This window comes from Amphiprion ocellaris, chromosome 20 (genome assembly GCF_022539595.1).
Source record: "Amphiprion ocellaris isolate individual 3 ecotype Okinawa chromosome 20, ASM2253959v1, whole genome shotgun sequence".
Taxonomy (NCBI): domain Eukaryota; kingdom Metazoa; phylum Chordata; class Actinopteri; family Pomacentridae; genus Amphiprion; species Amphiprion ocellaris.
Window position 1 is genome coordinate 30,653,726 of NC_072785.1, and position 24,315 is coordinate 30,678,040.

Below are 24,315 nucleotides of genomic sequence, written 5' to 3' on the forward strand. Positions count from 1 at the left end.
TTTAGTATTCAGGTTCCCTGGTTCTCAACAGTTTACAGCAGCTAACAACCAGTTTAAAGCAGCTAGCAAACCAATATACAGCAGCTAGCAAACCAGTTTACAGCTGCTAACAACCAGTTTACAGCTGCTAACCAACCAGTTTACAGCCGCTAGCAAACTACTTTACAGCTGCCAGCAAACCAGTTTACAGCAGCTAGCAAACCAGTTTACAGCAGCTAGCAAACCAGTTTACAGCTGCTAACAACCAGTTTACAGCGGCTAACCAACCAGTTTACAGCAGCTAGCAAACCAATTTACAGCCACTAGCAAACCACTTTACAGCTGCCAGCAAACCAGTTTACAGCCGCTAGCAAACCAGTTTACAGCAGCTAGCAAACCAGTTTACAGCAGCTAGCAAACCAGTTTACAGCAGCTAGCAAACCACTTCACAGCTGCCAGCAAACCAGTTTACAGCTGCTAGGAAACCAGTTTACAGCAGCTAGCAAACAAGTTTACAGCCGCTAGCAAACCAGTTTACAGCAGCTAGCAAACCAGTTTACAGCCGTTTACAAACCATTTTACAGCCGCTAACAAGCATCTTTACAGCCGCTAAGAAACCAGTTTACAGCCGCTAGCAAACCAGTTTCCAGCTGCTAACAACCAGTTTACAGTCGCTAACAAACCAGTTTACAGCTGCTAACAACCAGCTTACAGCTGCTAGCAAACCAGTTTACAGCTGCTAACAACCAGTTTACAGCTGCTAGCAAACCAGTTTACAGCTGCAGCAAACCAGTTTACAGCTGCTAACAACCAGTTTACAGTCGCTAACAAACCAGTTTACAGCTGCTAACAACCAGCTTACAGCTGCTAGCAAACCAGTTTACAGCTGCTAGCAAACCAGTTTACAGCTGCAGCAAACCAGTTTACAGCTGCTAACAACCAGTTTACAGTCGCTAACAAACCAGTTTACAGCTACTCTCAGGTCAACCTACAGCAAGTGGAAATAATTTTTTTTTTTTAAATCACATTTGTTATTCTTCTGGAAGCTGAAAAACTGTGAAAGCCAGAATATACATTAAGAGCATACTGTAAACATGTTTTTTTAGATTTTACTTGATATTATATGTAATAGGGGTCGACTGATTATTGACGCCAATATTTGGCATTATTAGATTATTGATATCGTTATTTTTATTGGCAGATTATTGCAAAATAAAGAAAGGGTCTCCTTTGGCTCCCTCTGTAATGTCCCGCCCACAGCTCTCTCTGATTGGCTGTTACATGTCCCCAGTAACAGTCAATCACATCAGTTGTTTACACAGAGAGACAGAGAGTGAGCCTCAAAAACTCACCTATAAATGTTAGCAAGTGGTGCAGTTGAAACTTATTCTGCTGACGGCGCAAGGCTACGGCTACTGTTAAGAGTTTAGCAGTACCACTTAGTCTTTGCTAATGCTAGCTGAAGCACTGAAACATCTTGCTAAAGTGAGATTCACTATAACGCATGTTTCTCTGCAGAGGCACAACTGAACGAGAAGCAAATCCATCTCCACAGATCAGGACATTAGCTGCTTTCACAGTGGATAATGCTATGCTGACAGCTAGCGGCTAAGCTATAAGGCAGATACAGATTAATCTGACACAGAGTCTGGAAAACAATATTTGTTAGTGTTTAAAAACATGAACCTTTTGGCCAATAGAAGTGACAGAAGGAAACGTGTGGATCAGATGAGAAAGAAAAAAGAGATGACAGCTGTTGAAAACGAGGAAGGCATTGAGTGAAAAGCTGACGGAGGTGAAGACAGAGGTTGTCTCCTGTTTCCACGGTAACATTTCAGAAATGGATGAAAGCATCAGAGCGTAGGAGGATCGGTACGATTACTGATGTTTGATTCACCATGACTTCACAGATTTACCTGATTACTGTCAGACAGCAACAACCAGACGGGTTTAAAGACACGCTGGTGGAGTAACGGAGATCAGAAGAACTGCTATCTGCAGCCAAAACTAATCTAGAACTACTCTAGAACTAATCTAGAACTACTCTATAACTAATCTAGAACTAGAACTAATCTAGAACTAATATAGAACTAGAATTAATCTAGAAATAGAACTACTCAAGAACTCATCTAGAACTAGAACTAATCTAGAAATAGAACTACTCAAGAACTAATCTAGAACTAGAACTAATCTGGAACTAATATAGAACTAGAATTAATCTAGAAATAGAACTACTTAAGAACTAATCTAAAATGATATTCACTTAATCTAGGACTAGAACTAATCTAGAACTAGAACTACTCCAGAATTAGAACAACTCTAGAACTACTCTAGAACTAGAACTACTCTAGTACTAATTTAGAATTACTCTAGAACTAGAACTAATCTAGAACTAGAACTAATCTCGAACTAGAACTAATCTACAACTAGAACTACTCTAGAACTAATCTAGAACTAGAATTAATCTAGAACTACTCAAGAACTAATCTAGAACTAGAAGTAATCTCGGACTAGAACTACTCCCCTCAACTAATCTAGAACTACAACTACTCCAGTACTAGAAGTAGTCTAGAACTAGAACTACTCTAGAATTAAAACTAATCTAGTTCAGCCTCCAATCAAGGAAGATGAATGTTTAGCAGCTAGAGAGACAAATATCTGACGACTTCAGAGGCTGGTTGAGACCAAAGCAGAGCGAAAATTTAAAACATTGTTACAAAACAAGACACTGGTGGCTTCTACTGCAACCGCATGGCTAAAATAACAACCTTTAACATGCTAAAAATGAGGTTTATATACTATAGATATTTAACTTTTTCCATGTTTCCTCTATAAACTTTTCCTCTCTGCTCATCATCTATAGAAAGATGTTTCACCATGCTGAATGTATCTCCAACAACTTATTCCTCTGTTCACTGTTTCTGAGTCATGCTGCATTTATTTATTGATCCATACTAAATATGTGCAAAGTCATTTAAAATTTGTCCAAAGCAACAGTAAAATGTAAAAACATCATTTAAAATCATCCAATATGACTCAAAGTCTGTATAAAATGATTTGAAACATGTACTGAGTACCCAGAAGTGTCCAAAATTACTTGAAACTTGTTCAAAATGACACAAAAGTTGTTCAAAATGGCAGTTTTTCCACTCGTAAACACATTTTTGTTCATTTTTGAGTCTCTGCACATAAACTATAGAAAGATGTTTCACCATGCTGATTGTATCTTCCAACAACTTATTCCTCTGTTCACTGTTTCTGAGCCATGCTGCGTTTATTTATTGATCCAGTAGGTTGCATTTATGTTTTATATCTAGTCTATAATCTCATCCAAAATGGTCCAAAATTATTTGAAATGTGTCCAAAGTAGCAAAAATTACCTAAACTGACTCAAGAATTGTGCAAAATTACTTGAAATTTGTTGTTTTGTCCAAATATTTTGGAACATTTTGACTTTCTTCAACACCTAAACTGCGATTGCTGCTATAAATCGGATCTCAGGACGGATATCAGAGTCTGAACGCGACCTAAATTAATCCCCAAATGTTTGGACGTTGTGTTCGGGTACGATAGTAAAGTGGAATTTGAACACTGAGCTCAGTGTTGGAGCTTCAGAAACCTCCTACTGTCTGCATCCAGATGGTCAGGAAGAAACCGAGCCGGTCGCCACACCTGCTGCCGACCTTCACCCTCTGAATCTGAAATAATCAGCAGGAGGTAAAAATAGAAAGAAGGGAAAACCTCAGGAATTATCGCACAAACGAGGAAGTCAGACGGAGAGATGGGTGAAATAAAAAGCTCGTTGTGTGTTTGGATCCTGATTAGCATGCAGCTGCTGACTTTTCCAGGATTTTCTTTGAAGTGAGGAGAGACGCTTTGATGTGAGACGAAAAACGAATGAAGATGCTGTCGTTAACATCACTAATTAACCAGAGAAGAAGCCAGCGCTGCTTCATAGCTCCTTAAGTGTAAAAACCGTCATCTCTGGGTCATTTTCAGGTCATTAACGAGGTTCTAAAGATTAAAATGTACAGATGAATGAATCTGAATCAGAAAATACGAACAGAGAGGGATGTTGCCAGTAAAGGGTAGTTTATCCCTTCAAAAAAATCATCAAAATTACATTTATCAAAGCCTGAAACTGTAAAAACTGAAATAATTGTCAGATTTTTAGCTTTCCAATGGTCCTTGAACTACTCATCTATGATTCGCAGTTCTGTTGGTAAAAAATAAATAAAATCTCAGCTTAAAACTGAGATTATTTTTTAGTAAAATCACTTCTTTCTACATGTTCTATTGAAAAAGAAAGCAGATTTTGTTTAAAGTTTTTAGGTTGAACTGCAGGCAGTGTTTCCACAGAGAGACTGAGAGGAAAATCAAAATTACTGGATGAGACACTTTCAGAATCATTTTTGAAAACACTCAGATGCATTTTGAACAGTTTTAAAGTCACTTTGGATCATTTTAAAGACAATTTAGACAATTTCTTTGGTCACTTTTTTACATTTTGATGAAGTTTGAAACCATTTCTGTTCAAATTTTTGTCATTTTTGACAAATTCTTAATCACCCTGGACCATTTTGGAGATATTGTGGACAAGTTTTTGCCATTTTTGAGCACTTTTGGGCAAGGTTTGAGTTATATTCAACAATTTCTTGGGCAAGTTTCAACTCATTTTTGAGTCTCTCTGCAGAATTAGGTTCTTAAAGACATCGAGTGAGTTGTGCTAGCTACCTTTGTGTCATTTTTTTAGGTTTTACACTCATTTTGGACAAATTCCGATTCATTTTGAACAGTTTGAGTCACTTTAAAGCATTTTCAGGACGTTTTAGGGGAGTTTTTGTCATTTCTGACAATGTTTAAGCAATGTTGGTCAAGTTTAAATGATTTTAAACAATTATTTGCTATTTTCGACCAAGTTTTTAATACTATGGAGGAATTTTAACCATTTTTTGTGAGTTCTTATTTTGGACAAATTTGAAGTCACTCTGAAGCATTAGGTTGTAAAAAGATGTTTAGCTAGCTTGGTTTGTGTCATTTCTTAAGTTTTACACTAGTTTTAGACAAATTTTCACAACTTTAGACCATTTTTAGGACATTTTAGAGGAGTTTGACAATGTTTTAGTCATTTTGGACAAGTTTCAAATGATTTTCAACAAGAATTTGCCATTTTCGACAAGTTTATAATAATACTACGGAGGAATTTAAAATGTTTTTTTCTTCTGATTTCTGTTATTTTGGACAAATTTGAAGTCAATCTGCAGAATCAGGTTGTCAAAAAGACATCTGGCAAGTTTAGCTAGCTAGCTAGCTACCATTATTAGGACATTTTAGAGGAGTTTTTGCCAATGTTGAAGTCATTTTTTGCTATTTTGAGTCTTTTTGGATAAGTTTCAAATTATTATAAACAAGTATTTACTATTTTCGACCAAGCTTTCAATAATATGGAAGAATTTTACCATTTCTTTACTTCTGAACTTGGTTATTTTGGACAAATCTGAAGTCACTCTGCAGCATCAAGTTGTAAAAGTCTGCCTGGTTGAACAGTGCAGTCAGTACAGATTTAGTATTTAATCACCAGATCTCCAGGATTACGACTCGTTACTGAAGTCTGATTTCTTTTACAGCCACCGGAGCCGTGAGGCGTTCACTGACCTCGCTGCACAAACGGCCTCAAACACACACCTGAACATCAGCGTTTCCGTGGAAACAGTCCGGCAGCTCTATTAAGGTGTAATGAATGCTTCCCACCCACATGGAGGAAGGTCTCGCGTTGCCATGGCGCCGGCTGTCCGAGCGTCCCGATTGGCCGAGGAGACGAAAGCATCTCAGGGTTGAGATGAAGAAACGACGAAAAGGAAGAAAACAGAGTCCGAACCCATGATGCACCAACACGGATCAAACACGCTAAACACACTAAACACGCCAGTCAGAGCATGATTCTAACTCCAGAGTCTAAAACATGTTCAGTTCAAGCTTCACTGACAAGTTTTGGTCAAATTTTAAATCACTCTGCAGCCTTAAACTGTAAAAAAGTCTCACTTTTTTTGTAATTTATGAAGTTTTTATCGCATTTTGGACAAATTTTTGTAATTTGGGACACATTCTGAATCATTCTGGACAGTTTTCAAGTCACTTTGGAGAAGTTGCTGTCATTTTTGACAACTTTTCTGAGTTGGACTATATTTGAGACATTTGGACACATTTTTTTGTGATTTTTAACAATCTTTGAGTAATTTTACAAAAGTTTTGAGTCATTTGAAGTCATTATCTAGCATCAAATTGTAATAAGGCATCTGGCCAGTTTAGCTAGCTAAAAGTTTTTAAGCCCATTTTGGACAAATTCTGTAATTTTGGACAGTTTTCAAGTCACTTTGGAGACATTTTGGAAAGGTTGTTGTCATTTTTGACAAGTTTTAGTCCAATTTTACGTCACTCTGCAGCCTTAAATTGTAAAAAGGTGACAGAGTTTTTGTAATTGGTTAAGTTTTTATCTCATTTTGGAAAATTTATTGTAAATCTGGACAAAGTCTGAATAATTTTGGAAAGTTTTCAAGTTACTTTGGACCATTTTGGAGAAGTTATTGTCAAGTTTTGAGTATTTTTGGGCAAATTTTGAGCCATACTGGACTATTTTTTTAAAACAGATTTCAACTATTTTCAACAAATTCTCATGTTTGATTAATTGATGGAAATTTTTCATTGTTGCTAACAGTTAAAAACTAAAAACATCAACCTGACCGATGCTGTGTTTGAATGTAAGTTAAGAAAAACATTTTAAGACAGGAGTTGTAGGAAAACGTGAAAATCATAGACAAACTTTCAAATTTTGTGCAGTTTGTTCCTATAAACCAGAACTATTTCTAAACAACATACTTCTACTTCCTATTCTGACTGTTTTATGGTCTGTTAATGTCAGATTTGATAATAAAGATCATTATTCAGCTTTCAAAATGCAACATCAGCACATATTTTAGTCAAACTGAGGAGTAGTTTCATCACAATGTGCAGAATCTGTGTTTAAACCTCAGATATCAGTATTTTATTTCACTTAAACGTCAAGTATTTGATGTAAAATCAGCCACAAACAGTCTGCAGCTGTGTTAAAAGTCACAACATCGTTTATCTGCTGATTTAGAAATTTCTCAGAGATTCAAGTGTTTCTGATGCTTTTCAGTCGTGGTGTTGCAGCGCCGCCTGCTGGTGAAAAAGCTGCATAACAACAACAACACAAGAGACGAGTCCAGCTGCTGAAACATCTGCAACCAAATAAACTCAAAACCCAACAAGAAAAACTGGATTTATTCCTCAGATTTCAACATCCTCGGCTCTAAATTGAGTCACAGGTCAACTTTATATTAAATAACATAAATAAATGAAATAAGGTATTGGAGGAACAGCAGAGGACGCACATGTCTCTATTAAAGCATTTTACACAAAAACCCCAATTAATCTCATTAATCCTCCAGCTCTGGATGGATTATTTAACAGGTGTGTTGCTTCTTTATTCCCTTTTATAAGAGAAATTCAACCAAACAACAGTAAAACTGTCACAAAAAGACACTAAACGACCACAAAGATGAGCAAAATCACCACAAAGAGATGCAGAATGATATGGGAAAATGCAAAATGACCAGAAAGAGAGTTAAAATTACCACAATGACCACAACGCAAATCAACCACAGAGCTGCAAAACGATGACAATGAAACACAAAACTACTGCAAAAAAAGAACAACAAAAATGTGCAAAATCACTGGAAAGATGCAAAGTGACTACAAAGGGAAACACAATGACTAAAAATGAATGGAAAGTGACCAAAGAGACACAAAATGATTCAAAGAAACACAAAATGATTCAAAGAGACGCAAAACAATCACAAAGAGACACAAAATGACCACAAAGAGACATAAAATGACTAAAAAGGGATGCAAAGTGACACAAAACAACCACAAAGAGACACAAAATCAAGACAAAGACACACTCAACAACCACAAAAACACTCAAAATGACCCAATCAACATCAAATCACCAGCAATAGACACAAAATGACCAAATAATAACACAAAATGAACACAAATACACACACAATGACAGCAAAGAGACATGAAAAGTCCAGGAAAATTTTAAAAGGCCATGAAAGCAAAAATAGCCACAAACTGAAGACCAGAAAGATGCTGTTTTCTTCTCCTCTGACTCCACTAGTAGTAACAGGAATAATGAAACTATAAATTAAAGCTCAGATTTAAAGCGATAACGTGAACTTCTCATGGACCTACTGTCTCTCTCTGCTGCCTCCATTCCTCTCTCCTCTTCCTCTCAACTTTCTCCTTCGTCCCTCCGCCTTATAAACCCGGCTTTGTTTCCACAGCGAGGCGTCACTCAGCGCAGCTTTCCTGCCTCCCGCTGGGCGAGGCGGATTTCCTGAACGCCACCAAGACGCAACAACACGGACAGCGAACGCACCGCGAAGCAAGAAAACCATCCTCCTTTAAAATTAGAGGTCAGGAGTCGCAGCGAGGACCACAAACTTAAAGGCTCGAGATGTAACGCACAACACGCAACGGGGGGTTGTGACTAGAATGCAGGAAACACAATGACCAAATAAAGACACAAAATGACCACAAAGGCACACAAAACAACCAGAAAGAGACACAAAATAACCATAAAGGAACACAAAATGGCCACAAAGAGAAACAAAACAACCACAAAAAGACAAAACTACCACAGAGACACAAAATGACCATAAAGAGACACAAAACAACAACAAAAACACACAAAACAACCACAAAAACAGACAAAACAGCCACAAAACACACAGAACAACCACAAAGAGACACAAAACCACCACAAAAAGACACAAAACTACCACAGAGACACAAAATGACCATAAAGAGACACAAAACAACAACAAAAACACACAAAACAACCACAAAAACAGACAAAACAGCCACAAAACACACAGAACAACCACAAAGAGACACAAAACCACCACAAAAAGACACAAAACTACCACAGAGACACAAAATGACCATAAAGAGACACAAAACAACAACAAAAACACACAAAACAACAACAAAAACACACAAAACAGCCACAAAACACACAGAACAACCACAAAGAGAAACAAAACAACCACAAAAAGACAAAACTACCACAGAGACACAAAATGACCATAAAGAGACACAAAACAACAAAAACACACAAAACAACCACAAAAACAGACAAAACAGCCACAAAACACACAGAACAACCACAAAGAGACACAAAACAACCACAAAAAGACACAAAACTACCACAGAGACACAAAATGACCATAAAGAGACACAAAATAACCAAAGACACACAAAACAAAATTACCGGAAAAAAAATTATACAAAATGACCAAATAAGGACACAGAATTACACCAAAGAGACACAAAATGACCACAGAAAGACTGAACATTTCCACAGAATGAACAAATCTGAAAAAACAACATTGCATTGAACAAAGAGGTGCAAAAACAAACCAAAATGATGCCAAACCACCACAAAGTGACACAAAATGACCACAAAGTGACACAAAATGACCACAAAGTGACACAAAATGGTCACAAATAAGTAGAAAACAACCACAAAGATGCAAAATTACCAATAAATTCTACAAAATGACCAAATAAAGACACAAAATGTTTAGAAAGTAGGGCTGAGGAATGATAGTGTGACGCTGGTTTTGACATCCTGTGGACTGAACTTCAGCTGCTCTGATTTTTATTTAATTCAACACGTTTCCCTCTGAGGAACCTGATGGTGGTTCCTGTCAGGCAGCTCTGAGGACCACTAAGCTCCCATAAACCAACATGGACCTGTTTGTTTCCAGCGGCAGCGGCAGCGGCAGCGGCAGCGGCAGCGGCAGCGGCAGCGGCAGCGGCAGCGGCAGCGGCAGCGGCAGCGGCAGCGGCAGCGGCAGCGGCAGCGGCAGCGGCAGCGGCAGCGGCAGCGGCAGCGGCAGCGGCAGCGGCAGCGGCAGCGGCAGCGGCAGCGGCAGCGGCAGCGGCAGCGGCAGCGGCAGCGGCAGCGGCAGCGGCAGCAACACGGAGTCACTCAGCAGCTTAAGACGTTCAGTCAACACTGGATGACATTTATCTGAGGGTTTAAAAAGACGCTGCGCTTTAAAAAAACACTCCTTTAAAGAAAGAAAATACTTTGTAAGGCCCAAAAACTTCCTTTACAACAGAAACATTAGTTTAGGGCAGATTAATGACAGCAAAGCATCAGCAGGTGGAGCAGCTTTATACATATTTTTACATTTAATTCATATTTTTTGGATGTAAATATATTATCCCATTTTATGAATAATAACATAACTTTTTGGGGAATTTTGAGACATTTTATTCATTTTCAGGGCAGTTTATTCATTTATTTTCTCATATTAAAAAATTCAATATATGTTTTTCAGTATTTAATATTATGAATATTTTTCATCCTTTTTCTGTCTATTTTTAAGACACTTTTGAGAAAAGCTGTTTTTTATTTTTTCACATTTACATATTTTTCTTTAATATTTTGTGAGATTTTTGTATTTTTTTCTTACATTTTATTAATATTAAAGTTTCTTTGTGTTTGGACATTTATGAATCATTTTGGAACACCTTGTTAATATTTATTCAAATATTACTTTTCAGTCTGTTTTAATCTTCTTTTTTTGTTGTTTTACATACATTTGGGACACTTCAGAGATTCATTTTTGGGGTAATTTTCTCAAAACTCTGCTTCCGAAGTAGAAATACTGCAAGTATAAGCAAGATTATAAGACCTGCATTCAAAATCTGACTTGAAAATATAAAAGTGCAATCAGCAAATACACTTAAATTCTCTAGAAAGCCACAGTACTCCTTGTGTAATATTCTGTGCATCATATGAAGTATTTAATGAGGTCACTTTGGATTATTTCTGGGAAGGAAACGCGTTTATTTGAAGCTAATGAGCAGCAGCTTGGACTGCAGCCGCATCATTCTGAAGAACTGCTCTGAATTACAGAAGCACACCGACAAAATAACACACAGACGAGTGTTTTTTATTAGTTTTTTTTACCAAATGACTGATATCTGCATCAGGGTTTCTGCAAAAATCATCCAGTCAAATTTAATGCTTTTTAATGCCATTTTAATGCTAGACTGGGAAAATTTTAATGCAACGAGCGTGAACTCAACAAATTATATGGGTTTGTTTTTTGTAGTAAAATATGATTTTTATATGAAAACTTTCCCTACATTTCACTATTTCTGAATCTGGAAACCACCCCTGACCACCTGCAGTCATTCTCTGAAATCCACGTTTTCGAGCCATTTTTGCTGGAATTTGCGTTTCCCCATTTCTCTCCTCCTCCTGGTCCAGCCTTCCGGCCACTTTAACCCTCCTGTTGTCCTCATTTACGGGCACCAAAAAATATTGTTTTCTTGTTTAAAAAAAAAACTCCAAAAATTCTGTTAAAAAAAAATCCGCAAATTTCTGAAAATTTGCAAAACTTTCAGGAAGAAAATTCCAATAATTCCTGAAAAGTTTCCCTTAAAAGTTTGATTTTAAAAAATGAATAAATCCACCCAATTTGGCAAGAAAATTCTTGTAAATATTTTCAAAAAATGAGTAAAAATCTTCCGAAACAATCCTAAAAATGTCTAATGTGATTACATATATATCAGTAAAACTTCTAATATATTCTTTAAGAACATTCACATAAAAATCAACCAAAATCCAGTGAATTTCACTGGATTTTGGTAGATTTTTTTGTGAATGTTATTAATGCTTGTGTTGTCCTCATTTACTGGCACCAAAAAACATTGTTTCCTTCTCTGAAAAAATTCAAAGATTCAGAAAAAAAATTCCCCAAATTTAAGAAAATTTGCAAAACCTTCAGGAAGAAAATTCTAATAATTCTTTAAAAATTTCATTTAAAAATTTTATTTTTAAAAAATCACCCCAATTTGTCAAGAAAATTCTTGTAAATATTTTCAAAAAATGAGTAAAAATCTTCCAAAAAATGAGTAAAAATATCTAAAGTGATTATATATATATATATATATATATATATATATATATATATATATATATATCAGTAAAATTTCTAATATTTTCTTTAAGAACATTCACATAAAAATCAACCAAAATCCAGTGCAATTCGCTGGATTTTGGTTGATTTTTATGTGAATGTTCTTAAGAAAGACTTTTAACATTTCTTTTTTTCCACCAAAAAATGTTCAAAAATTTCCCAAAAATGTGGACATCAGAAGTTTCACTGTGAAAATATTTTTTTTCCACATTTTCAAATTTTAAAACAGATCAATTTGACCCACATCACAACACGAGGGTTAAAAGCAGCAGTTTTTGCCATCTGTACCTGACCGGCTGGAACAATTATTGCACATATCTGACGAATCGCAGTCTATAATTACAGATTATTCTACTATTGTTGTCAAATATTGTCTTGAAAGAGAGAAAGAATTTTTAATGCTACTGAGGATCAAATTTAATGATTTTTTAATGCCATTTAAGGCCTTAATTTTCGCAAAATCAACTTAATGACTACTAATGCTTTTTAAAGCCCTGCAGAAACCCTGTGCATTCAGGAGTGCAGGAAATAAATAAAAGAGGAGTCCGTGAAGTCGCCATGATGAGGCAACAGAAACTCTCCAGAGAAACTCACACATTCCCGCAGCAAAACCCAACAAATGCCACCAATATTAATCATATGGCTGCTGCTGGAGGCTCGAAATGAGTAATAATGTGGCTTCAGAGCAGAACCTCCGGGGCTGGATGCTGATGGATGAACCGGCCTACTCATCCTGCCGCCGCCAGCAGCCACACGAAGGCAGCACAGCCTGAAAACAGCCTCCGTTCCCGGGGAGAAAACGGTAGCAGACGGTCCTACTTACTGTCCGAGGCCATGGCTGCGGCTGCTTCCCGTCACACCGACCGAGGAACCGGACAGGAGGCGGCAGCATCCCCACCGCTTCTCATCCTGCGGACCAGAGCTCTGCAGCCACAACAGCGGAGAACCGTGGCGCCTTCAGGGACTGCAGGACATCAGCAGCGCCGACTGGTTCTCTACGAGAGCCGGTTCTCGCTTTGTTTCCCAATTCTGGCCATTAAAACCTTCAGGTTACAAAAAAAATAAATAAATAAAAAAAAAATCACCCAATAAATCAACATTTTGTGCTCTAAAATCTTAACATCATCACCCAAAATTGATCAAAATATGTAAAAATTCACAAACAATTTCATGTACGGATAAATCTCATGGTCTTTGAAGTGGCCACCCAATTCAGACCACTAGATAAAATACCTCAAAAAGACCAGTTAAGACGTTTGTTTCACCAAATAAAACTCTATTACTTGTTAGACATTAATAATTTCAAAAACAATTCATGTTAAATAATAAACTTGCAGTTTTAAACACAGATGCTACATTCAGTTTAAGCTAGCAGGTGACAGTCACAGCTAGCTTAAACTAAAGTTAAATATACGCTCTTTCTGATTCCGTTATTTAAATTTATCAGTTTTTACAAACTAACCTTTTTGATAATTTTGCTAACACACATAAATGTAAAGTGCTAATCAAAAGTACAAATAGCTAAATAAACTGCCAAAAAAAATAAATAAAATTTAAAAAAAAGCTGATGCTTTAGCTGGGAGCAGAATTACCACTTCACAAAAATATATATTTTTATTTCAGTAATTTGACTAGATTTCTTCTAGCTGGAAATGATAAAAAACATACAATAATTGTAAGGCATTTTGTTAGAGATACAAATGGTAGGTATGGCTTTTTCTAAGAAAAATTAAAATGCTAATTGGTTGTACAGAAAAGCAGTGGTTGCATTGTTTCCCAACTCTGGCCATTAAAACCTTCATGTTAAAACAAATCACCCAATAAATCAACCTTTTGTGCTCTAAAATCTCAAAATCATTTCTCGAAATTCATCAAAATATATGAAAATTCACAATTTCATTTACTGATAAATCTCATGGTCTTTGAAGTTGCTGCCCAGTTCAGACACTATCTAGCTAAAATGACAAATTTTGGTCAAAAATGAGCTCATAAAGACGAATTAAGACATTTGTTTCAGCAAACATCCCCCTCCATGAGGCTGACAGACGGTACAAACCTTCACAACACCTTCAACAGTCCGGCATCCTTTATATGGCTGATGATCAGCGTCTTTTACCACCATGCTTCACGTCATGATGTTGCCACCACCGTGCTTCACATCATGATGCTGCCACCACCGTGCTTCACATCATGATGCTGCCACCACCGTGCTTCACGTCATGATGCTGCCACCACCGTGCTTCACGTCGTGATGCTGCCACCACGCTTCACATCATGATGCTGCCACCACCGTGCTTCACGTCGTGATGCTGCCACCACCATGCTTCACATCATGATGCTGCCACCACCATGCTTCACGTCGTGATGCTGCCACCACCTTGCTTCACACCATGATGCTGCCACCACCGTGCTTCACGTCGTGATGCTGCCACCACCGTGCTTCACGTCGTGATGCTGCCACCACCATGCTTCACAGTGGGGATAGTGTGTTTGTGATGATAAACCATAGAATACATTTAAAACGGAACAAAAAGGCTACAGAGGAAAACCAGATTGTTCTAACATCTGAAATGTCACACAAGAAAAAGACAAAACCATCAGCTAGAAAAAGATGCTTTTATGAAAAACAATATTCAATTGGGACTAAAACATCTGCAGCACTTCAGCTTCTCACAGAGGAAACTGTACTGAGATCAACTTCATGAGGAACCTGTTCGTATTCATTTAATCTGTTAAACATGGTCATTATGAGGTTTTTTCTGTAGCAAGCAGAACTTTAACAAAAAACTGAATTCATGTTAAAAATGTAAAAACGCTTAAAACAAAACACGATAGTAAAACATCAGTAAAACATCAGCAACTTCTTTCTTCTGGATTTTCTTCATGACCACTTGAATTTTGGGTACACTTTCTTTTTTTCTGAAAGGAGAGAAAAGAAAAATGTGGATGAAAACGGATCAGAAAACGTTGAGCGAAGGAACGCAGCGAGTGCAGATGAAACTCACTTTCAGAGTCCAGCATGGCCAGACGGTTGATCAGAGTCGTCTCCTCAGCGTCTTTCCAAATGTCGCCTGAGAAAACAAAAAAAGTAGGAACCAGTAAAAGTTAATTCACACGACAGTCTTTGGACTTTATGTGGAAAATCACAGCACTGCTGGACGTTGAACTTTAAGAATAAACACGTTTTGAAGATGACAAGTTAACAAATTTAACCAGATGTTTCCAGGATTTTCATCAGGAGGGATTTACCTGAGATCCGGATGTTCTCATTGGTTCTGGCTTTGAGTGACGGTTTACCGACTCTGGGTCGCGCTGACATGGGGGCGGAGCCTGTTTCATCACAGGTGAGATCCAGCTCCACCTGGCGATGACGCCTCGACTTGGAGGCCTGAGAGGTGAAAACATACGAACAGGTCAAAGTGGGTTTTAGTGTTTGATATCCAGATAATCTGAGAACAATCTGAAAAAGTAAAAATTCTTTAACATTTCTAATATAAGCTTTTTCTAAACACATACAAGCAAAAAAAAAAAGAACAGAAAAAAAAGCGACTTAAAAGGTGATATTAGGCAAACTTAAAGGAAAGAACATAATAGATTAATGAAACCAAATCTATAAAACCTAAATAATAAATATATATATAGTCATAATTAGGGCTGGCTGAAACACTTAATTAGCTGATGACTTAAATATTAAAAGACAAATTAAACACAAAGACAGACCTCTGTTGCGTCCCCGTACGCCTTCGACTTGATGGAGGCCAGAAGTTCAGCTCTTCTGGAGCACTGAGGACACAGAACAGGAGATTAAACAGCGCCGCCCTCTGGACAAACTCACAACTATGACTCAGGCAGAGAGAAGAACTCACCTCCTGCTGAGAAGACGTTCCCTCACCGACGTCTTCATCCCCATCGTCGCCGTCCTGACGACACAAAACAACACGTTAAAAGACCAGAGACGAACAGTGAGAACAAGAATCCACGTCTGGTCTTTGATCATTTTATTTACTACAAAGACTCTTCTGGCCTTAATGCTGGATTTATTATTTGTAATGAAGTTATGCTCCTGTGTGTCGACAACGAGCCGATAAACTGTCAACACATTTAAAGGTTGTGAACTAGGCTGCAGCTATCGACTATTTTAGTCATCCAGTATTCTATCGATTATTCAGGTGACTATTCGTGTAATCGGATTACATGTTGGGCATCAAAAGAGGAAGTGAGTGTGCTGTGCAACAGAAATAACCATTCTGGTGGAACACGGGCAGACATCCGTGGTATACTGTACATATATAGTGTAGTACAGGGGTTTTCAGCTAAAACTCAAAGCCATGGGAACCCCACATGTATTTAAACTGTGATGCAGAAATTGTATTAATATGTTTTTATGTTTGGTCCATTTAAGCTGCTGCTACTGCAGCTGATAGAACACAAATAAGAAAACGGATCAGTTTATTAGTAATGATCACTGAAATATTCAATCAGTGACTTTAGTTTCACTTTGACTTGGTTCAAATTAAAGTAATTTCTTTCATTACAAGTCAGTGTCGGACCTACATGCACTTCAATACAATATCATGTTTGAATATATAAAGTTTGATAGTTTTATTGTGCAGCTGTACTGACTGGACGTTTAACAGTTTTCTACCAGCGTTCCTGTCTTACATCATTTCCAGTAGCAGCTTTTTACCCTCACGAATGTTTCTGTTCCCCATTGTTCTCCATTAAACCAACCTGTTGACTGAAGAGCTGAACACCATCGATTCATTTAGAGCAGAAAACGAGTCAAATGATCGTTAAACCTCTTGTTTGTGTGACGAGTTTGAAGCAGAAAGTCTAAGTGAACAAAGAAAGTTGAAAACCACCTTCATACCTGATAACTCTGAGGTTTTAGTTTTTTGACTCACACAAAGAAAGTCTGACTGTGTCCAACTGCCTCCACAGTTCAGCCTCTGATCTGGCAAACACCGTAAACACTAGAAAAGCTGCAGCAGTTACAACAGAAGCATCAAATTTAAAATCCTCTTATAATTTATTGATTATAGGTCCGTATAGGATGAAGTCTGGGTCCAGACCAGTTAGTGAATTGTTTCAGCCCTATTGTGAATTATGAACAATTTGTACATTTAAACTTCAAAATCTGTTTCTCTACAGATACAATAATCTGTACAACACACAGTGCTGTGATAAATTATTTGCCCCCGACATAAATCTTTTATTTTTGCATATTTCTCACACTTCAGTGTTCCAGATCCTCAAACTAATCATCATATTTATTGATTAATACTAGACAGAGATAACCTGGAAAACACAAAATGCCGTTCGAATGTATAACTGAAGACCTTTCCTACCTTCCTGTGCTGCCACTTGTAGAAGTCCAAGACAGTACCACGAAGCTGAGGGACGAGGTCTTTCCGCACCAGCTGGACGGACGGATCCAACTTCGTAGACGAGGTGGACGTCTTCAGCTTCTCGTAGAGTTCATGAATGTTGCCCAGTTCCTGCATGAAGACAAACATAAGACTTTGAGGGCTCAAACGTCGAGGAGTCCACGGGCTGACGGTGGATCTCCGCTCACCTCCAGAAGCTCCACGCTGATCAGCTCCTGAGGACGAGACACTCGTTCCATGAACTCCTCGCACAGCACCGACCTCTCAGCCTTCCTCCTCTTCCTGTAGAAGAGCTGCCGCAAGAAGACAACAATTATAAGAGATGTTCCACCTTCTCACAAGGTTCATCATCAACAGTAACAAATGCATTTACTGATCAGAGTTCTACCTTCATACCATGAACATTTCCAGAGTTCCAGGTCCTCCAAGTACATAGAGGAGAACGTCCCCTGTAGAAAGTTCTAGAGTGTACCTGGCCCGGGCCCAGTTGCCTGAATACCGCAGCTAGGAATAATGGAATAGGACTCTGGTTCTATTTTGTGGGTTTTCTTCTCTGAACTGGGGCCATGATTAAGAGGGATGGCCGGGGGCATTCGTATTGTGCCGCTAGAGGTGAAATTCTTGGACCGGCACAAGACGGACGAAAACGAAAGCATTTGCTAAGAATGTTTTCATTAATCTAGATGTTCTCCTTTCTTGCTTTCAGTCTTTAAGTTTAGTCTCACTTAGAACATTCCAGGTCCTTGAAATCCATTGAGGTGGGTCCAGATTTATCGGTTTTTAATGGACTTTCTCCATCATTTCTGAGCCTCAGAACTTCATCAGTACAGCAGACAGACACATGACATTTAGGAGGAAAAACACATCTGAGTTTTGCTAAAAACTGACACCAGTTCAGGTTTACATCTATCCAGGTGTCACAATCTAAACACTGAATCCAGTTTCTGTTCATTTTCCCGATAACTGACTTCACATCATGATGCTGCCACCACCATGCTTCACATTGGGGAAAGTGTGTTTGTGATCATGGCTTGTGGCTGTCAAACACAGCGCTGAGTATCAACTTATAACCAACTTTGAGCAGCATCATAATGTGAAGCATGGAGGTGGCAGCAGCATGATGTGAAGTTAAATGCAGAAAAAATGAACAAAAACCAGTTAGTTTTAAGATTGTGACACCTGATGGATGTAAAATTGATTTAGTTGATAATTTTGCATCTTGTTTTGTTCTCATCTTTGCAATTTTTTTGTTGCTTTTGCCTTTTTATGTCTCTCTTTTCCTGTTTTGTGTCTCATTTTACTTATTTTGTGGGTTTTTTTTGCCATTTTCTGTCTCATTTGTCTTGTTTTGTGTGATTCTGTCTCTTGTTTGTCCTGTTTTGTGTCTTGTTTTTGTCATTTTTTTTTTTTTAATTTAATTGTTTATTTAATAGGGACAATGCAATTAACATCGCTTCAGTACAGTTCATGAATTCAATGTGTTGCATGTAGAGTTTTAGCTACAGCTAATTCTCAACTCCTGTCCCTAGTTGGGCTTTTAAAACACCCAAACATACAAGATCACAATCCTTTAAAAGTACAATATACAAAAAAACCTAAACAAATACAACCATAACTTACAAAATTAAGTTAAAAATCCTCACAAATCTGTTTAGTGTGACGTTTTGATTGTTTTATGTGCCCTTATGACAGTTTTGTGTCTTTCTAACATGAAACTATGATACATCCCATAATATTGATAGTAAAAGCTGGCCATAGAGAAAATGAACAAAAAATATATTTAGCATGGTGGTGGCAGCATCATGATATGAAGTTAGTGGTGGATCAAATAACCAAAAACAGATTCAGTGTTTAGATGGTGACAATTGGATGGATGTAAAACTGATCTGGTGTCAGTTTTTCCCAGAACTCAGATGTGTTTTTCCTCCCAAATGTCATGTGTTTATCTGCTGGACTGATGAAGTTCTGAAGCTCAGAAATGATGGAAAAAGTCCATTAAAATGTGATAAATCTGGACCCACATGCATTATTATTCACCCAATAATATGTCCAATTGTAGCCTTTCACCATCCAGTTAATGGTTTTATTTTGATTCTTTTAAATTGCTTTTTCAGTCATAGCATTTTATTGTCTTTTTTGGTGGGAAAACCAAAGAATCCTGCACACTAACAATGAACTTTTTTGGTAAAACATTCCTTCACTTAAAATAAAGTCTGACGGACGTATTTAATAAAACTGGAATTTACTGGAAATTTCTCAAGCCGATAACTGGCGATTAATTTACCAACTGATCATGAATGGTTTCAGCTCACCCGCGTTGGCATGGCGGTGAAATGAAAAGCTTTGCAGAACATCAGCCGTCGGAGGATGTAGACGGCGTCCAGGTGCCGAGCATCCATGGCATCCCTCTCAAACTTCTTCACGTCCTCCCAGTCCTTCAGCGCCAGACGGATCTGTAGCCGGAGACACCACAAGAACTTTACTTAAGGACGACGGCGCCTCTGAGCGGCGGCTGGGTGAAGTGCGATGCTGACCTGCTCGGAGGGCAAGGCCGGCTGGCTGTGATACAAACTGTACAGCAGGTAAAGTCCTCCCACTCGGATCTGGAAGCTGAACGGCGGCAGGAAGAAGCTGCTGGCCGTGTCCAGAACCAGGCGACTGAACGGTCGCTTCTCAAACTTTAAAGTGCCACTGCGATGAGAAAACACAAGTCATTAAAACTGAAAAAGGTTCAACTCAGCCAGACTCTTAGATGCCACATTTGTTTTATTCTCTGTCTTTGGAAAAACCTGAATGTGAATGCAAAACTCAACAGTTTCTCTCCAGAACCACAGCTCAGCAGGTTTAGGAGGAGAACGTCCCCGTAGAACTTTCTAGACATATACTCTAGAACTTTCCAGATGTTCTCCTCTATGGACTTCTAGGACCTGGAATGTTCTAAGTGAGACTAGACTTAAACATTGGAAGCAACAAAGGAGAACGTCCCCTGGAGAAACTGTACAGCTGTCAGTACATCTGCTCTAGAACTTTCTAGAACTCTCCTCTGTGGACTTCAAGGACCTGGTAGAACTTCTATCATTAACGCCACTAAAGTTATTGTACATAATCAAACAGTTTCTTGTGAAGGGGTCAGGTTTGAATTATTTTCATATTCGGTTGAACTTTCTTGTATAATTTTGAATGAAAAAGCATATATTATATTGCGGTGTTTCACTTCTGACATACCTCAATTAAAGGCAATATTCCAGTATTGTTTGTGATGTGTAGCTGAATATCCTTGTTTAGACTGTAATTAACCCTCTGGGCTCTATGGTGGCCATTTGTGTCCACTTCGCTTTCTTTTTTTTGACCATTTCAGCTGTGTTAATGCTGATGGAATGAAATTTTCCTAGGGTCTAGATTCTCTTCAGATCTTTTAATTTTCAACTTCATTTCTTTAAATATGTCAAAAATATACTGTATACTAACAATAGTTCCTCTTGGCTCTATCGTGGCCACTTTTGGCCAATTGAAACCCATGTAAACTACATTTTTTTCATTCCTTGTTATTCACAGTACTAAATCATACAAGTTAGGTAAAATTGACTTAATTCCTAACTCAACACTTCAAAATTGTAGTTTTTAATGTTTTCTACCAGATTGTGTCATTTGTCTATTTTGGGCCAAAGGAACAATTTCATGTAATATTCTTAGTTTCCAATAGGGGCGTATGATGGCTTACTGCCCTCCAATGGAGTAAATGAATGACACAATTTTGACACAGGTGTACGGTGGCCGAGAGGTGCAAACCAAATTTACATAATGCAAAACACTTTTACAACCTCCAAGACAAATTTACAAGCGACAAAACACTTTTACAAGTTCGAAAACACTTTTACAAGTCCGAAAACACTTTTACAAATCAAAATGTAACCGGAAAGGGAATGTCCCAACTCCGGGGCTGAAGCGGAAGTGACGACGAGGAGCGGCTAATGCAACGGACAATGAGCGGGTGATGTTTTGCCCCTGCTCATCTCCTGAAGATGAGGACACATCATCTCCTGAAGATGAGGACACATCCTGTCCTGAAGATGAGGACACATCATCTCCTGAAGATGAGGACACATCCTCTCCTGAAGATGAGGACACATCATCTCCTGAAGATGAGGACACATCCTCTCCTGAAGATGAGGACACATCCTCTCCTGAAGATGAGGACACATCCTCTCCTGAAGATGAGGACACATCCTCTCCTGAAGATGAGGACACATCCTCTCCTGAAGATGAGGACACATCCTCTCCTGAAGATGAGGACACATCCTCTCCTGAAGATGAGGACACATCCTCTCCTGAAGATGAGGACACATCCTCTCCTGAAGATGAGGACACATCCTGTCCTGAAGATGAGGACACATCCTCTCCTGAAGATGAGGACACATCCTCTCCTGAAGATGAGGACACATCCTCTCCTGAAGATGAGGACACATCCTGTCCTGTGTGTGTGAATGAGCAGCTTGTTGCATTCAAAGGTCATTGTGGATTTCACCAATATATGGCCAACAAGTGTTGGGAGGTCACTTACAAGAACAGTGTTAAAATATGGGTCACCTGTGATGTGGCAACCTCATATGCCTGGAGGATGCAGATTTACAAGGGAAAACCCCACAGTAGTTCCCAGGAAGTTAACCAGGGAATGAAGGTCACGTTCCAACTGACACAGGGGCTCCAAGGACACACTGTCACTTCTTACAACTTCTCCACTTCCTTTGTCTTGGCAGAGGAACTCCTCTGAAGAAAACTGGCTCTGATTGGCACAATCAGGAGAAACAAACCAGAGCTACCTCCCCAGCTCCTCCAGCTGTGGCAGAGTTAGATTCTGTCTTCTATCTTCGCTTCACCAAAACTACCACGGTGATGGCCTTGTCCCCCATGCTCAAAAGCCACTGCTACAACTGTTGCTGGGATAGAGCAGTCTGAATCAGAGTGTGACCCACAGACCACCAACAATGAGGAGAAGGTGTGAACTGTGCACCTTCAGGAGAAGAGCAGCATCCACTCCATCTAATCTGTGGAAAGTGTGTCTGCAAAGATCACTCTACTGTGGTTTGTACATCCTGCTGCCCTTCAGCACACACACACACACACACACACACACACACACACACACACACACACACACACACACACACACACACACACACACACACACACACACACACACACACGCCCTGCTTTTGTTCTCTTGTTCGCTATCAAAATACATGTTGTTGTTCAAAGTAAACAACTGCTGCTTTGTTTCTCAAATCAAATTTAAAGGGTTAAAAGTTTTGAAGCTTAATGAAATTTTGGATTTCATGGTCAGGACTGATTCTAATTTTAAAAACTTAACTGTTGAAAGTAGAAAATAATAATAATATGTGGTATTTTTTTACAGCATTTTTTAAAAACAGCAGGTGGCCATTTTTGGCCACGAACATGCTGAGTGGGAGTTTTTCTTCTTTTTTGTGTCACTCCACAAAAAAATTAATGATGCATAAAAATCATTGATACTGCTAATTATTGACAAACATTTAGCTTTAATTATGATTAGAAAATTAATCAGGCAGCATGTATTATTTTTATTTAAAAAAGTGATTTTGTGCTTTTATCACTTTATAAATCATGAACATTATGTGATTGAACAGGCATTTAAAGGGTTAAAATTCTGAATTTGAATGAAATTTTGGTTTTCATGGACAGAACTGGTGCAACTTTAAAAAATCAAGTTGGTGAAAGTGGAAAAATATTTTAATATATATTAATTTTAAAGCATTTTGTAAATGCAAACGGGGGTGGCCATTTTTGGCCACGAACAAGCTGAGAGGGAGTTTTTTTGTTTTTGCCCTCTCTGCTCAAAAATAATAATGCATCATAAACAGTGTTGCTGTTAATCAGTTACATATCTCAGACTGTGCTATTAATTAAACAAGAAAAATAAGTAGCACTGGGAATATAGATAATGGTCACTTTTGAGGTTGTTTTTCAACAAGCGCATTGTACAAACATACTGGCATTTGAAGGGTTAAAAAATTTAAAAGGAATGAATATTTTATATGTATGATACGAACTGATGTTAGTTAAAAACTTTATGCAGTAAAAGTAGCAAAAAACATAAAAAATCTAAAAAATTACAGACTCAGTATGTTGGTGGCCAAAAATGGCCACGAACAAACTGAATGGATGTTGTTTTTGAACAAAGCCAGAGGGTTAACATGATTTATGGATGGTTTTAGATATAAAATAAAGAAAGGATTACGATAGAGTCCAAATCTTTACAAAATAAAGTCACAATTTTGATGCACTAATGACAAATGACTTAGAATGCAGTTGGAAAGGTTGTGAGTGTGAACCTACCAGAAGATGTGTGAGAAGTTCACGTCCCTCCAGATGCCGGAGAAGACCTCGAAGCGGACGGACTGTGTTTGCTGGAAGCGGCTCAGCAGCAGCTCGCAGTCCGTCTTCACCTGTTTCCTGCAAAAGTCCATGTCGCTGCTGCTCAAACTCAACCTCACAGAAAGATAAACAGAAAACGGCGACCAGACGACAGCAGGTTTAGTGCGTCATCAGCCGCCGACGTCTCCGTCAACCAATGGGCTCGAAATGAGCCGCACATGCGCAGAAACGATCACTGCGCAACAACAAACTGGACTCCAAGAGATAATTTCTGCTCCATCATCTCTGACTGGCCTGAAATCTACGATACAATGAAATATTAATATTTATAAAAATATTTCTAAAATAAAAACACACTGATGTATTGCGACATTTCTGTGTTTAAAATAATTCAATAAATGTAATAAATACCTGGAAACCGAGTGTCTGCAGGTTTTGTCCTTCATTCAAAT

General features: G+C 38.3%; 2 protein-coding genes across 3 annotated transcripts in view; both read right to left on the minus strand.

The window, feature by feature from the left end:
• The window catches only part of syt16 (synaptotagmin XVI), a 50,340-nt gene extending 37,294 nt beyond the window's left edge, over positions 1-13,046 (minus strand). The window contains exon 1 of one of the 2 annotated variants that reach the window (XM_023261617.3): positions 12,889-13,046. In XM_023261617.3, the coding sequence (XP_023117385.1) occupies positions 12,889-12,901 (13 nt within the window). In that variant the 5' untranslated portion in view covers positions 12,902-13,046. The remainder of the gene's footprint in view (positions 1-12,888) is intronic. The other variant, XM_023261618.3, reaches the window with a different exon arrangement.
• Positions 13,047-14,662: 1,616 nt separating this feature from the next.
• snapc1b (small nuclear RNA activating complex, polypeptide 1b) lies at positions 14,663-24,041 on the minus strand. The gene is made up of 10 exons (XM_055005893.1): positions 23,825-24,041; positions 19,987-20,143; positions 19,765-19,905; positions 17,641-17,745; positions 17,414-17,563; positions 15,932-15,985; positions 15,786-15,848; positions 15,315-15,453; positions 15,071-15,136; positions 14,663-14,984 (listed from the first exon to the last, which is right to left on the minus strand). Exons 1-10 carry the CDS (start codon positions 23,953-23,955, stop codon positions 14,947-14,949), a joined length of 1,044 nt encoding a protein of 347 aa, XP_054861868.1. The 5' UTR covers positions 23,956-24,041; the 3' UTR covers positions 14,663-14,946.
• Positions 24,042-24,315: the final 274 nt, after the last annotated feature.